This window comes from Podarcis pityusensis (genome assembly GCF_964106645.2).
Source record: "Podarcis pityusensis genome assembly, chromosome: 13".
In the NCBI taxonomy this organism is placed as follows: Eukaryota; Metazoa; Chordata; class Lepidosauria; order Squamata; family Lacertidae; genus Podarcis; species Podarcis pityusensis.
Genome location: NC_138038.1, coordinates 11,967,982 through 11,980,627, shown reverse-complemented (window position 1 = coordinate 11,980,627; position 12,646 = coordinate 11,967,982). Strand labels below are relative to the sequence as shown.

Genomic DNA, 12,646 nt, shown 5'->3' with positions numbered 1-12,646 from the left:
GCCCTCATTCAGTTGCTAGTAATTTTTTTATTATATATGTACACACACCCCTTTATACACAATAACAAATTATATAAAAAAAGACAGACCAAAACAGGTGTCTCCAGTTTAGCAGGTGACACATTTGGATGCAAACAAAAAAACTTTACATTTGAGTCCAGGGTGCAAATTTATCAATCCCCCCAGGAAAGGGGCTCATTCATCTGAATCCAGGTCACTGTCTCCTGCGATGGAATGGAAGTCTTCACTATCTTCCTCATCCTCTGACAGATGAACCTGACTTAACACACTAGGACCACGCCTCTGGTCCTCCTCTTCTTCCTCTTCCTCTTCCGAGACCTCATAACCCCCAATGCTGCTGAAGCTAGTATCTCGGGTGTTGGATTTGGGGTCTGGTTCCTCGTAGCTACCGTAACTGGAGATAAAGAAAAACATGATGCGTTTGTTATTGATCGTGCATGCCAAGCGCTTTACAGAAGAGAAACCATGCGGTGAAGGGAAACACAAAAGTGTGGCAGATTAGCGTTTACTTGGTGCTTTTCTGCAGGTTTTTAGCGTCAGGAGTGCCGCAGGATCAGGCCAAGGGTCTGTCTTGTGCAGCATCCCTTTTTCAGTGACCTATCAGATGCCCATGAGAAGCCCGCAAGTGGGGCTTGAGGACAATAGCACCCTCCCCACCTGTAATTCTGAACAGGTATCCAGAAACAGACTGCCTCTGGCAGGAGAACATACTTTTTCTGTTTTTCTGTTTTTTGTAAAGCATCTAAGTTGGTGGCCATCTCCTCTGGTGCAGGGTTTCCCGAACTTTGGTCTCCAGCTGCTGTTGGACTACAACTCCCATCATCCCTAGCTAGCAGGGATGATGGGAACTGTAGTCCAAAAACAGCTGGAGACCTGAGTTTGGGAAACCCTGCTCTGGTGCAAGCAATACCGCCATAACTCTAGCACTCGAGACTGCAACATTTGGGTTGCTGTGCTGGATGTGGTTATGTGTGTGTTCCAGGCAGAAGCCCAGAGACTGAACTCTGCTCAACGTTTTTAAAAAAGCCTTTTAGAGACAGAACAAACTTTTCAAAGGCAGCTGAAACAGCAATGCATAGGTTTACGCCTACATGGCAACAACAATGCTCCACGCTTCGTAATTTTATGCGATCCTGCCCATGACTACGCCTATGAATCACATCTACGAAAGAAGCCATGGAATGGTACCCCAGAGTTACTACTAAAGGATTGTTCCGATAGCATTTGGTGATGTTACTTATCTGCTTCCGGCATCACAGCAATTGAAAAAAGGAATTGCTCTCATTGTTTCAGCTGCTGTGTTTTCTGTTGATTTTGGTTGGGGTTTTTGCTGGGCTTTCTCCCGCTGCGGGATTTCCCTCCCCAACCCCTGCCTGGATTTTAGAGTTTTAACTGTGAATTGCGTTCAGCATTTTCTTGTTTGAGCAGCCGGCCCAGAGAACTTGGTTGGATGGAGGGCACAGAAGTGCAATGAGTTAGTCAACAGAGGAGCAGTAAAGAGCGGAGAGACCCAGGCCTCGTAAGCATTTGCACGAGAATCGTTTGAAGTGGGCACTGCCACCAAGCATCCGTGAGAGCCAAGCGCTTGCTTACTGCCTCCAACAGCATGCTTGTCTAAGGATACCTGGCATTGCTGTCTTCCAGGGCATGCGATGTCTCTCCTCCAGCTCCCTCGTAGGACATCATGCTCTCTTCGTTATCCATGCCCATCCGCGTGTTCTCCTGAAGAACGTGAGGCTGCTTGGGTCTCACGGCACTGGACTCCACGTCGGAATCGCTCCCGCTTTCACTGAGCTGAATAGCTGGGCAGAGAAAGGGTAGCCACATTGCAGTTACCCGAGCCTGATTTCCTGATTTTCTCAGTAGTTTAGCATTCTGGCTAAGCCGCAGTTCAAAAACACTCTGCAGCTCAACAAGGCAACTAGGGCTGGGCAAGGAGGCATCAATATATCACCCCAAACTGGTTCAAAGTCCACATCGTACTGGTTTCCTAAGATTTGACATGGCAACGTATCGCAAATCACAGTGTCTTTGCGCTATGTAGAAGAATCACACTGTGGGGGAAACGGTGAAGTTTCTTTCCCCCCATCTCCCCTTCTGTGTGTGTGCATGCAAATGTCTGTGTCTTCTTCCTTTTTCTTCCCTGCCACCCAGCTCACTGGCAGAAGAAAATACAGTGGTGCCTTGGTTTAAGAAAAGCTTAGTGTATGAACAACTTGGATTAAGAACACTACAAACCTAGAAGTAGGTGTTTTGGTTTGTGAACTTTGCCTTGGAAGCAAAACGTGTTCTGCTTCCTGTTGAGTGTGTTCCATTTGTAAATTGAATCCCTCACTGCTATGGGAAAGCATGCCTTGGTTTAAGAATGGACTTCTGGAACGGGTTAAGTTTGTAAACCAAGGTACCACTGTCAGTGTTTCCATTTTTACTTTCCAGTGTTTACATTGTTGTCTTCCCCAAAACAGCTTCCCTCCATATTTTAGGGGAAATGTGCCAGTTAAAAAAAAATCTGTACTATAAAGTAACAGTTGTAACAATACGTTAAGTAGAAGCAGTTGCCTAGACATGACCCCATCCGCCTCTACATAGTTCCCATCCTTATTTCAGATATCATGATATATTGCGATGTTTAGCTGGTGATATATCACGATGTAGAAAACCAGACATCGCCCAGCCCTAAAGTCGACCACTGGCAGAGTTAGTGTCATATGGTAAACTGGGAGTGGCGAAGTTTCCCCCCCCCCCCCCCAAGGCCTGGAAGCCACACTAACTCGTAACCACTCTTCTGGGGTCCATGTGCCAGCATGAATCTTTGAGCTACTAACTTTTTGCCACGTTATGTCATTTGCAACCTAAGGCTTTCCCAAAATGCAGGCTCCTCGGAAGGGAAGGAAACGGCTTTATTAAACACCTTTAGGCGCCTGGCAAAAACGTTCCTCTTTAGCCAGGCCTTTGGCAGATTGAAATCCAAAGCCCTTCTAAAATGTGTTGGGGAGGGGAGGGTTATTGGGGTGGGTTTTGTTTTTATTGTGTATTTTGCGTTTTTATATTGTGAGTTGCCCCAAGACATGTGGGTATAGGGTGGTATACAAATTTAATAATAAGACAAAGGCTATATTCCCGTGAAGGAAAGTGGTGAGCTCCCGTTGCTTGGTCCCTGCTCCTGCCAACCTAGCAGTTTGAAAGCACAGTGGTGCCTCGCAAGACGAAATGAATCCGTTCCGCGAGTATCTTCGTCTAGCGGTTTTTTCGTCTTGCGAAGCAATCCTATTAGCGGCTTAGCAGATTAGCGCTATTAGCGGTTTAGCGGCTATTAAAGGCTTAGCGGCTTAGCTGCTAAAAGGCTATTAAAGGCTTAGCGGCTTAGAAAAAGGGGGGGGAAGCGAAAAAAAATCTCAAGACTCGCAAGACATTTTCGTCTTGCGAAGCAAGCCCATAGGGAAATTCGTCCTGCGAAGCGCATTGAAAAACGGAAAACCCTTTCGTCTAGCGGGTTTTCCGTCTTGCGAGGCGTTCGTCTTGCGGGGCACCACTGCACATCGAAGTGCAAGTAGATAAATAGGTACTGCTCCGTCGGGAAGGTAAACGGCGTTTCCGTGCGCTGCTCTGGTTCGCCAGAAGCGGCTTAGTCATGCTGGCCACATGACCCGGAAGCTGTACGCCGGCTCCCTCGGCCAATAAAGTGAGATGAGCACTGCAACCCCAGAGTCGGCCACAACTGGACCTAATGGTCAGGGGTCCCTTTACCTTTATAGAGAGAGATGGACCCATCACCTGACTTGGCCCTGCTGTGTATAGAGGGACAACTTACACATGAAAGGGTTGTCGCCTTCCTCGTCGCTGCCGTCATCGTCCTCTCCGTCTGACATGAGCAAGTCCTCGTAAAGGACGCTGGCCTGAGGCTGCTGCGCCGAGCCTTCTTCCTCGTCGGCCAGGTCTCCATCGCCATCTTCCACTTCCTGTCAGGGCAGAACAGCCGGTGGTTAAAAAAGATAGAGAGAGAGAGAGAGACGGGAGGGCAGCTGCCGGTGCCTGCCGAGTGTGGCATCTCTCTACCCGCGGACATCCCTCACCGGCAAGGCCGTCTCTTTCTAAAGAACAACGATGGGCCCTGGCTTGCGTTTCCAGGCACTGCTACCGACGTCCCTCAGAAGGGGCCCTGAGCTGCCGCAGCTTCTGCCGCAAGGGCAGAAGTTCAACCCACAAACTAGGGATGGGATCAAAGATACTCACTGGGGCTGGAGTCTTAGGTTTCCCATCCTCATCCTCATCAAACCCTTCAATATCTACGTCAGAGTCTTCCTCGCCCAGCCTACCTCGGCCCTGCCGCATCTGAGTGGGGAACAGAGACAACACGGTTGAGGAAGGGAACAGGCACTCGGAAGCAGGCCGCAGCGGAGGGGAAAGACCCGCCCGGGACTTGCGGCCCTTTCCTAAGCTCTTGCTTCTGAAATGCCTTCCTACGCTTCCCCCACGGCTTCGCACCTCCAGGACTTGCTCAGGGTATCAAGCCAAGTCACAAAAGCCTACAAGCGCAAAAGGCCTCTTAAGATGCCTTTCCTCCACTGCCCTCTCTCTCCCCAAGGGCAGAGAGCCACCTTCCTGCAATGGCAGAAACCCATTTCGCAGGGCAACCTGGGTTCAAAACCCACAGCTGCAAACTTGATGCCCCGCTTCTGCCATACCGGCGCATCCTCTGGTAAACGGGTGAAGACAATTCTGTCACGGCACTTTTCTGCAACTTCGTGTTTACACAGCCCCTTGCCCTTTTCTTTCCCCTCCTGCTACAAATCACGCCACATTTAGGCCCATCACATAAAAAACCTGCACAAAACGTATTTATCCCCAGTTAAATGGCCCAGAGCATGCGTCCCACCCCTTATCTCCAGTAAATGCCTCTTCCCCTATTTGCCTACAATACAGGCATCGTGCGATCGGAACCTCCACAATATAACTTCTCCTCCAGATTTGTGGCGTGCCAAGTTCTCATGCTCCACTAAAACCAGAGGAGGACTGGCTACCTGGTATTGCTGTAGCATATTAGTGCTCAGCCCAGAAGGGCTGTTGGCTTTATGAACTGCTTTGACACAGTTTCCGCTTGAAAAGGGTAAGGGCTAAACCGTGGCCCTTCTACGCCATGTGAACCATTGGCTTTTATTTTATCCACTCTCTATTCATAAAATAAGAACGAACACCAAGCCCTTTCCCAAGGCATCTTGGAGCTAACGGGCTTCCTCCTCCACAAGTCCCAGCTATTCTGGTTTTATTGAAAACCTTTACAACAAAGCCTCCTTCCACATCTCTGTCCCCATGTCTTTGACCAGGAATTAACAATGATGCCAAATTGATACCGCATGCCCTGTTACATACTTTTTGTGCGGCTTTGGCCACAGGGAAAGCTATAACCCCTCTCTCCGCTGCCTTTCCCAATAGATATTTTTGCCCTCTTTGCTTCCAGACTTTTCTGACCTGTATTCCCTGCTTCTCAGGGGTGGTTGTGGGAATATCCAAAGCAGACAGAATGCTCTCATCTTGGTAGACCGAGGCATCGTGGGACATGCTGAGAGAAGTGTTGGTGTCATACAGATCTGGCGGCTGGAGTACGTTTGAAAAGAAGAAATCAGAATTTCTTAGCAGTTTGGTAATGGCTCCTGCCCTCCTTTACTGACTGTGGTTCTCTCTATAGTAAATGACTGGAGATTTCATCCCCTTTCTCATGGGAAAAACCCAGAAGCAATAGGGAAACGGGTAACAGATTCCAATATGCAACACACACACAGGGGAAGTGTCCAAAGGTCAGGCAGGGATGAAATAGGAGCCTACTGCTATGGAAGCAGGTATTGTGGGATTGTATGCTATCTGGTTTCAGATACGAAAAGCTTATATGGAGTTCAGTAGAAGGAAAGAGACAGCAACAACCCTTGTCAGGAGGAAAAGAGGGCAGAATAGAGAGGACAAAAGGAGGATGGGGAAATTGACTCAACCTGCAATGCACTGTATGTTGGTCAACCCAACACCCAGTTTGGCCATGCTGCAAGGAAGCAGGAGGACTGCTAGGCCATTGCAAATTATAATAATATATAATAATAATAATTTATTATTTATACCTCGCCCACTGAGTGGTTTCCCCAGCCACTCTGGGCAGCTTCCACAAAGACAAAAAATACACTAAGATGTCACACATTAAAAACTTCCCTGAACAGGGCTGCCTTAAGACGTCTTCTGAATGTCAGGTAGTTGTTTATCTCTTTGACATCTGATGGGAGGGCGTTTCACAGGGCGGGCGCCACCACTGAGAAGGCCCACTGCCTGGTTCCCTGTAGCTTGGCTTCTCTCAATGAGGGAACCGCCAGAAGGCCCTCGGCGCTGGACCTCAGCATCCGGGCAGAACGATGGGGGTGGAGACGCTCCTTCAGGTATACTGGGCTGAGGCCATTTAGGGCTTTAAAGGTCAACACCACCATGTGCTCGGAAATGTACTGGGAGCCAATGTAGGTCTTTCAGGACCGGTGTTGTATGGTCTCGGTGGCCGCCCCCAGTCACCAGTCTAGCTGCCGCATTCTGGATTAGTTGTAGTTTCCGGGTCACCTTCAAAGGTAGCCGCACGTAGAGCGCATTGCAGTAGTCCAAGCAAATTAGAGCAGGTGCCTCTATTGTGCTTGGCCAAGATACAGAAATGGACCTTGTACAAGGGTGCTTGGGAGTACTGTGCCAGCTCCTGCAAGCACGTTTAGTTGAATCAAGCCCATGAAATCCAGCCACTTTCAAAGTCCCATTGGGATAACACCAGTTGACTTACAATAATAGGTCAGAATATTTGTCCATCTAGACAAGTGTTTCCCAACCTTGGGTGTCCAGCTGTTTTCAGACTACAATTCCCATCATCCCTGACCACTGGTCTTGCTAGCAAGGGATGGAGGGAACTGTAGTCCAAAAACAACTGGAGACCTCTTTGGGAAACACTGTACAAGACCACTGTGTCCAGCTGGTCTTAGTTGCAGAGTAGGGCAGGGCGATAATAGGCTTTCAACACCGTGGTGTATCACCAACCAAACACTGGTGTTGAGAAAAGCTGTGTTGGCCCCAGTCCTTCAGGTGCTGAGTGAAACTGTTGCAGCTCTCACTGCAGGAGCTGAGGCTTTTTTACCTCAACGCCTTGCAGGTTGGGGCCAATGAAGCAGGCCCAAGCCTGCTGCTCAGCTGTGAGGGGAGGCTCCCGCCCGACAGCTGAGCGAGCCAGACCACTCCCCAAGACGGAGGGAGCCCTGACAGGTTCGGTCGGCAGAGCTCTTTCACTGGCAAGAGGAAGGGGGCAAGCAAGCAACCTCCTTCTTGAAGAAGCCGCTTGCTTGCTTGCTTGCCCCCCTCCCCAGCTGAGGGAGCCAAAGTCCTTCTCCTGCTTGCATAGCTGAGGGAGCGAGAGCAGTTTAATGGTGCCCGTCCCCGCCAGCCGATGGCTCGTGCGAACCGGTGGCGGCTCAGCTTGGCTGAGGCGAGGCCAGCTGCGCTCTCCTCAGCCAGTATAAAGACGTGGAGGGAGAAACAAGCTGTATTGGCGCCTTGTTTCTCCCCCTCCGCTGGCACGAGGGACTGACAGTGGCGGTTTCACTCAGTGGCATATCGCTGGTGAAACCACCGTGGCTCCCGAGTCCCTCTGCCTCCTGCGCCCGGCTGCAGCTTGTTTCTCCCTCAGCACGCTGAGCGCTGGAGGGACTCAGGAGCAGTGGCGGTTTCACTAGCGATCTACCGCTGAGTGAAACCACCATTGTGGTTAGTCCCTCATTCCGGTCCTGGGAAATACAGTGGTACCTCAGTTTAAGAACAGTCCTGTTTAAGAACGATTCGGTTTACGAACTCCTCAAAACTGGAAATAGTGTCCCGGTTTGAGAACTTTACCTCAGCCTAAGAAAGGAATCTGAACGTTGGAAGGGCACTGGCGGCGGGAGGCCTCATTAGGAAAAGCGCACCTCAGTTTAAGAAAGGTTTCGGTTTAAGAACGGACTTCAGGAACTGATTAAGTTCGTAAACCGAGGTACCACTGTATATGTGATATATCAACATATTGCCCAGGCCTGCTGCCGATATATTTCCCATCAGCTGCTATCTGAGCCCCACCCCCCCTTTTTTTAAAAATGGGGGGTGCCAGGGATTGAACAATATGAAAGGGATTGAGCAATGTGAAAGGGATAGCAGCTCACTAGCATGCTTTGCGGGACGCGGGTGGCGCTGTGGGTCAAACCACAGAGCCTAGGACTTGCTGATCAGAAGGTCGGCGGTTCGAATCCCCGCGATGGGGTGAGCTCCCGTTGCTTGGTCCCTGCTCCTGCCAACCTAGTAGTTTGAAAGCACGTCAAAGTGCAAGTAGATAAATAGGTACCACTCCGGCGGGAAAGTAAACAGCGTTTCCGTGTGCTGCTCTGGTTCGCCAGAAGCGGCTTAGTCATGCTGGCCACATGACCCAGAAGCTGTACGCCGGCACCCTCGGCCAATAAAGCGAGATGAGTGCCGCAACCCCAGAGTCGGCCACGACTGGACCTAATGGTCAGAGGTCCCTTTACCTTTAGCATGCTTTGTATGCCACCAATTCCAGATTCAATCTCTGGCCTCTCCAGTTTAAAAAAGGAGCTGGTGATAGGAGAATCTCCTCCCTGTCTAAGCTGCTGGAGAGAACTGGTTTAGCTGAACAACAGTCTCTCCCAAAGGCTCCTTCCCAACCAGACGCCTCCCGGTGCTACTAGGCCAAGCCTGTGGCTCAGAAATCTAATAAAACAAACCCTTTCCACAAGCGTGCACAATCTTCTGCTGCAGCCCCACCCCATGCTCGGGCCACAGCATTTGAGAGCAAAAGGGGGTCCTGGGAAAAAGCTTTGGTAGGGAGCCTCACCTGGGGAGTGTAGGGCCCAGGGGTCATCGGGTCAAGGCTTTCCAGATCTGCCTCCTCTAAGGCCGCTTCTTTGGCAGTGCAGATATCCCTCTCCAGCTGGGTCAGGTGCTCATCATACTGAAGGAGCGAACAGAGAGAGAGAAGCGTTTGCGGAGGCTGTCGAGAATTCAAAGCAGTCCTTGGCAGGCTCAGCTTGCTGGGCCACTTACCTCTGCCAGCGTCTGGTAGCAGATGTTCACAATCTCCTGAGCTGTTTTTGTGTATTGGCTGTCAGGCCCTGAAATGGGGAAAAACAAAGGAAAAAACCACATCTCCTTAGTGCTGGCCCGCTGATACCTGAGCCCAGGAGAAAACCACTAGTTCCCGTGGCCCTCTTCATTTCAAGGAAGCAGAGATATAGGTAAGTACTGCTTTTGCGATACAGTCATGCTTCGGATTGAGCGTTTTTGGGTTGCGCTCTGCGGCGACCCGGAAGTAACAGAACGCATTACTTCCAGGTTTCGCTGCTCGCGCAGAGGCTCAAAATGACGTCACGCGTATGCGCAGACGCGGTGAATCGTGACGTGCAGGTGCGGGTTGCGTTCGCTTCAGGATGTGAACAGGGCCGGATCCTGTTCACATCCAGAGGTACCACTCACTGTACACACCTAGAGCTTTCCAAAGCTTTGCCAGTGTGCAACTGTGGCAACTGAGAGTGATATCTTTCAAGGACTCTTTTCCTGGGAAGCTGCTTGTCTCAGCCAGCCAAAATTTACAAGATCTCCTTGAGCTCTTGCCCTGTAGGACTCCTGAATCTGCCCTGCCCCACAGCACCCTTAAATAATAATAATAATAATAATAATAATAATTTTTATTTATACTCCGCCCTCCCCAGCCAAGGCCGGGCTCAGAGCGGCTTACAAGCAATAATAAAAACAAGTTGAATCATTACAACTTAAAAACAAAATTAAAATACAACATTAAAATATTGAAACATTAAAATATTAAAATGTAGCCTCATCGCAGGAGGAGAAGGAAAGGAAAAAAGAGAGGGAGGGAATCAAACTGGCTCCAAGCCAAAGGCCGGGTGGAACAACTCTGTCTTACAGGCCCTGCGGAAAGAAATCAGATCCTGCAGGGCCCTGGTCTCATGAGGAAGAGCGTTCCACCAGGCCGGAGCCAGTGTTGAAAAGGCCCTGGCTCTGGTTGAAGCCAATCTAACTTCCTTAGGGCCCGGGACCTCTAGGGTGTTGCTATTTATGGACCTTGAGGCTCTCCGTGGGGCATACCGGGAGAGGCGGTCCCGTAGGTACGAGGGTCCTAATAGCCCTTGAGATTTAAGTAAAACCCGTCCCCTCTTCCAGGGGCAGCTCATGTTTCTTGGTTTTCTTGCTAATCCTCCAGGAATGGTTTGCCTGTAGTGGATGTGGTCTTTTGCACATTCTTGCACACACACCAGACATGCAGCTCCTCCCAACAGCTGGCTGAAAGGGGTCCCCCCCCCTTTCACATGCATCAAATTATCAATCTGATGATGGGGGGTAGGGAGAGTAAGTTACATCCCCACCAGGGCACTGGGCTGAGTGGGGGGAGTTAAAGCTTTCCACCTCCCCAGCTTTTGCTACTGTCACCAAAATTGATCTCGGAGGACCGATAAATACGTTGCTTTGGGGGAAGACAGATTAGAGCCCCGAGGCTTTGGAATAAGTTATCCCTCTGTCCTGTTTGTGCCTACTCACAGAGTACGAATGGGCCCCAGGAGCTAAAGAAGCGTAACAGGAGAGCGGCCAGAAGGAAGAAGCAACTTTCATCAAGGGACCCAGCCACGTTTTAGGAAAAGAGACTTATTGATGTCTTCATGAGATGTGGAGTCAGGCTCAGCTCTCGCCCTGAAAACTCTCCACAAACATGCGTCAACGGGCTACAGATGTGGCACAGAGCCCAAGGGGTTGCTCACCGTTGTATCTGATGCTGTTGGCAAGGATCAGGTTCACGTCATCCAGAAAGACTTCTCGGTTCTGGTATTTGTGTTTGGAAATATTCTAGAATGAACAGAAAGGAGGCAAGGCGGGAGGTGTAGGACTTTTAGGAGTCCATGTGAAGACTCTGATTTTGGCCTGCAAAATGTCCTGTACCCCCCCGGGCCAACTAGGGGCCACTTCTTTCCTCACGCCCCGTTGTAGGATCTCAGCATTCTGGGGATCCTTTCAAATATGAAGCTGCTGCTCCCCATCTCTCTCTCTCACACACACACACTCAACAGGACCCAAGCCAGAGTTATCCAAAGGCAGCACATGTCTCTGGGTTATTTATTTCTACTCATGACTTTTTGGCCCCCAAATCAGCAGCTGGTGGCTGAGGCTAAGGAAACAGAATGACAGTGGTACCTTGGTTCTCAAACGCCTTGGTACTCAAACAACCTGGAACCCAAACACTGCAAACCCGGAAGTAAGTGTTCCAGTTTGCAAACTTTTTTCGGAAGCAGAATGTGCTCCGTTTTGAGTGTTATGCTTCCAATTTGAGCACCGCACTTCCGTTTTGAGAGTTACACTGGGGTCTGTCTGTTTTTGCTACAGTGGTGCCCCGCAAGACGAATGCCTCGCAAGACAGAAAACCCGCTAGACGAAAGGGTTTTCCGTTTTTTGATGCGCTTCGCAGGACGAATTTCCCTATGGGCTTGCTTCGCAAGACGAAAATGTCTTGCGAGTCTTGAGATTTTTTTCGCTTCTTTCCCCCTTTTTCTAAGCCGCTAATAGCCTTTTAGCCGCTAAGCCGCTAAGCCTTTAATAGCCGCTAAACCGCTAATAGCGCTAATCCGGTAAGCCGCTAATAGGGTTGCTTCGCAAGACGAAAAAACCGCTACACGGAGAGACTCGCAGAACGGATTAATTTCGTCTTGCGAGGCACCACTGTATTTATTTTGCGTTTTTGTTTTTGTGGCTGTGTGGAACCCGGTTCAGCTACTGATTGTGTGACTGCAGTACATTGTTTATTGCTTTCATTTTATGGATCAATGGTCCCATTAAATAGTAAAATTCATGTTAAATTGCTGTTTTACGGGTTTGTTTTTAAAAATCTGGAACAGATTAATCAATTTTGCATTACTTTCTATGGGAAAGCGCGCCTTAGTTTTGGAACGCTTTGGTTTTGGAACGGACTTCCAGAATGGATTAAGTTGGAGAACCAAGGTACCCCTGTACTTCGCCCTCAGCCCATATATTTCCATACTGAGTTTCTATTCTCGGTACTTCAAGATTTAAAATATAGCCAGCCAGCCAGCCGGGGCCTTTGCTTCGCTGCTAAGGGTTTGTTTCTCTTATTCGACAAAACCTATCTGATGCTCAGTCATAAAAGAACCTCTTAAGTGGTTTACAAAAGGCAGTAAAACGTAAAAGCACAGTACGCACCTTCCGGATTGTCTCTAGGTCCATCGGGCTGACAATGACTTTGTAATAATCTGGCACGAATTTCTTGTTTACAGGATGATGGAAGGGCCAAGACTGCAAGCGACAAGAGGGCAAGAGAGATGATGAGCAAGCCGCTCTTGCAGAGTGAACTGCATCCGGTTCAGGAAACCCGCAATTTACGAGGGATCTGTGTTACAGGAACCACGCCCAAAGCCAAAATCACACACAGTCAGAACACATTGGATGCAATGGTGGGTAGGACTACCCAAGCCTTTTCCCCTGCATGCCCACCCCCCTTTTATTTTATGGGTGCTTTTTTTAATTGCCAAGCGCATACAGCCGAATGCACAGAAGT

At 49.5% G+C, this 12,646-nt stretch overlaps 1 protein-coding gene across 6 annotated transcripts in view; it reads right to left on the bottom strand.

Annotated features, from left to right (window-relative positions):
• Window positions 1-7: 7 nt before the first annotated feature.
• The window catches only part of LOC308460298 (transcription initiation factor TFIID subunit 1), a 52,082-nt gene continuing 39,443 nt past the window's right edge, over window positions 8-12,646 (bottom strand). For 4 of the 6 annotated variants that reach the window (XM_080976444.1, XM_080976446.1, XM_080976445.1 and 1 more), the window contains exons 32-40: window positions 12,292-12,384; window positions 10,842-10,926; window positions 9,115-9,182; window positions 8,906-9,022; window positions 5,491-5,616; window positions 4,255-4,353; window positions 3,833-3,980; window positions 1,646-1,823; window positions 8-415 (exon numbers count right to left, since the gene is read on the bottom strand). In XM_080976444.1, coding sequence (XP_080832570.1) covers window positions 196-415; window positions 1,646-1,823; window positions 3,833-3,980; window positions 4,255-4,353; window positions 5,491-5,616; window positions 8,906-9,022; window positions 9,115-9,182; window positions 10,842-10,926; window positions 12,292-12,384 — 1,134 coding nt within the window. In that variant the 3' untranslated portion in view covers window positions 8-195. The remainder of the gene's footprint in view (window positions 416-1,645; window positions 1,824-3,832; window positions 3,981-4,254; window positions 4,354-5,490; window positions 5,617-8,905; window positions 9,023-9,114; window positions 9,183-10,841; window positions 10,927-12,291; window positions 12,385-12,646) is intronic. The other 2 variants (XM_080976449.1, XM_080976448.1) reach the window with 1 other exon arrangement.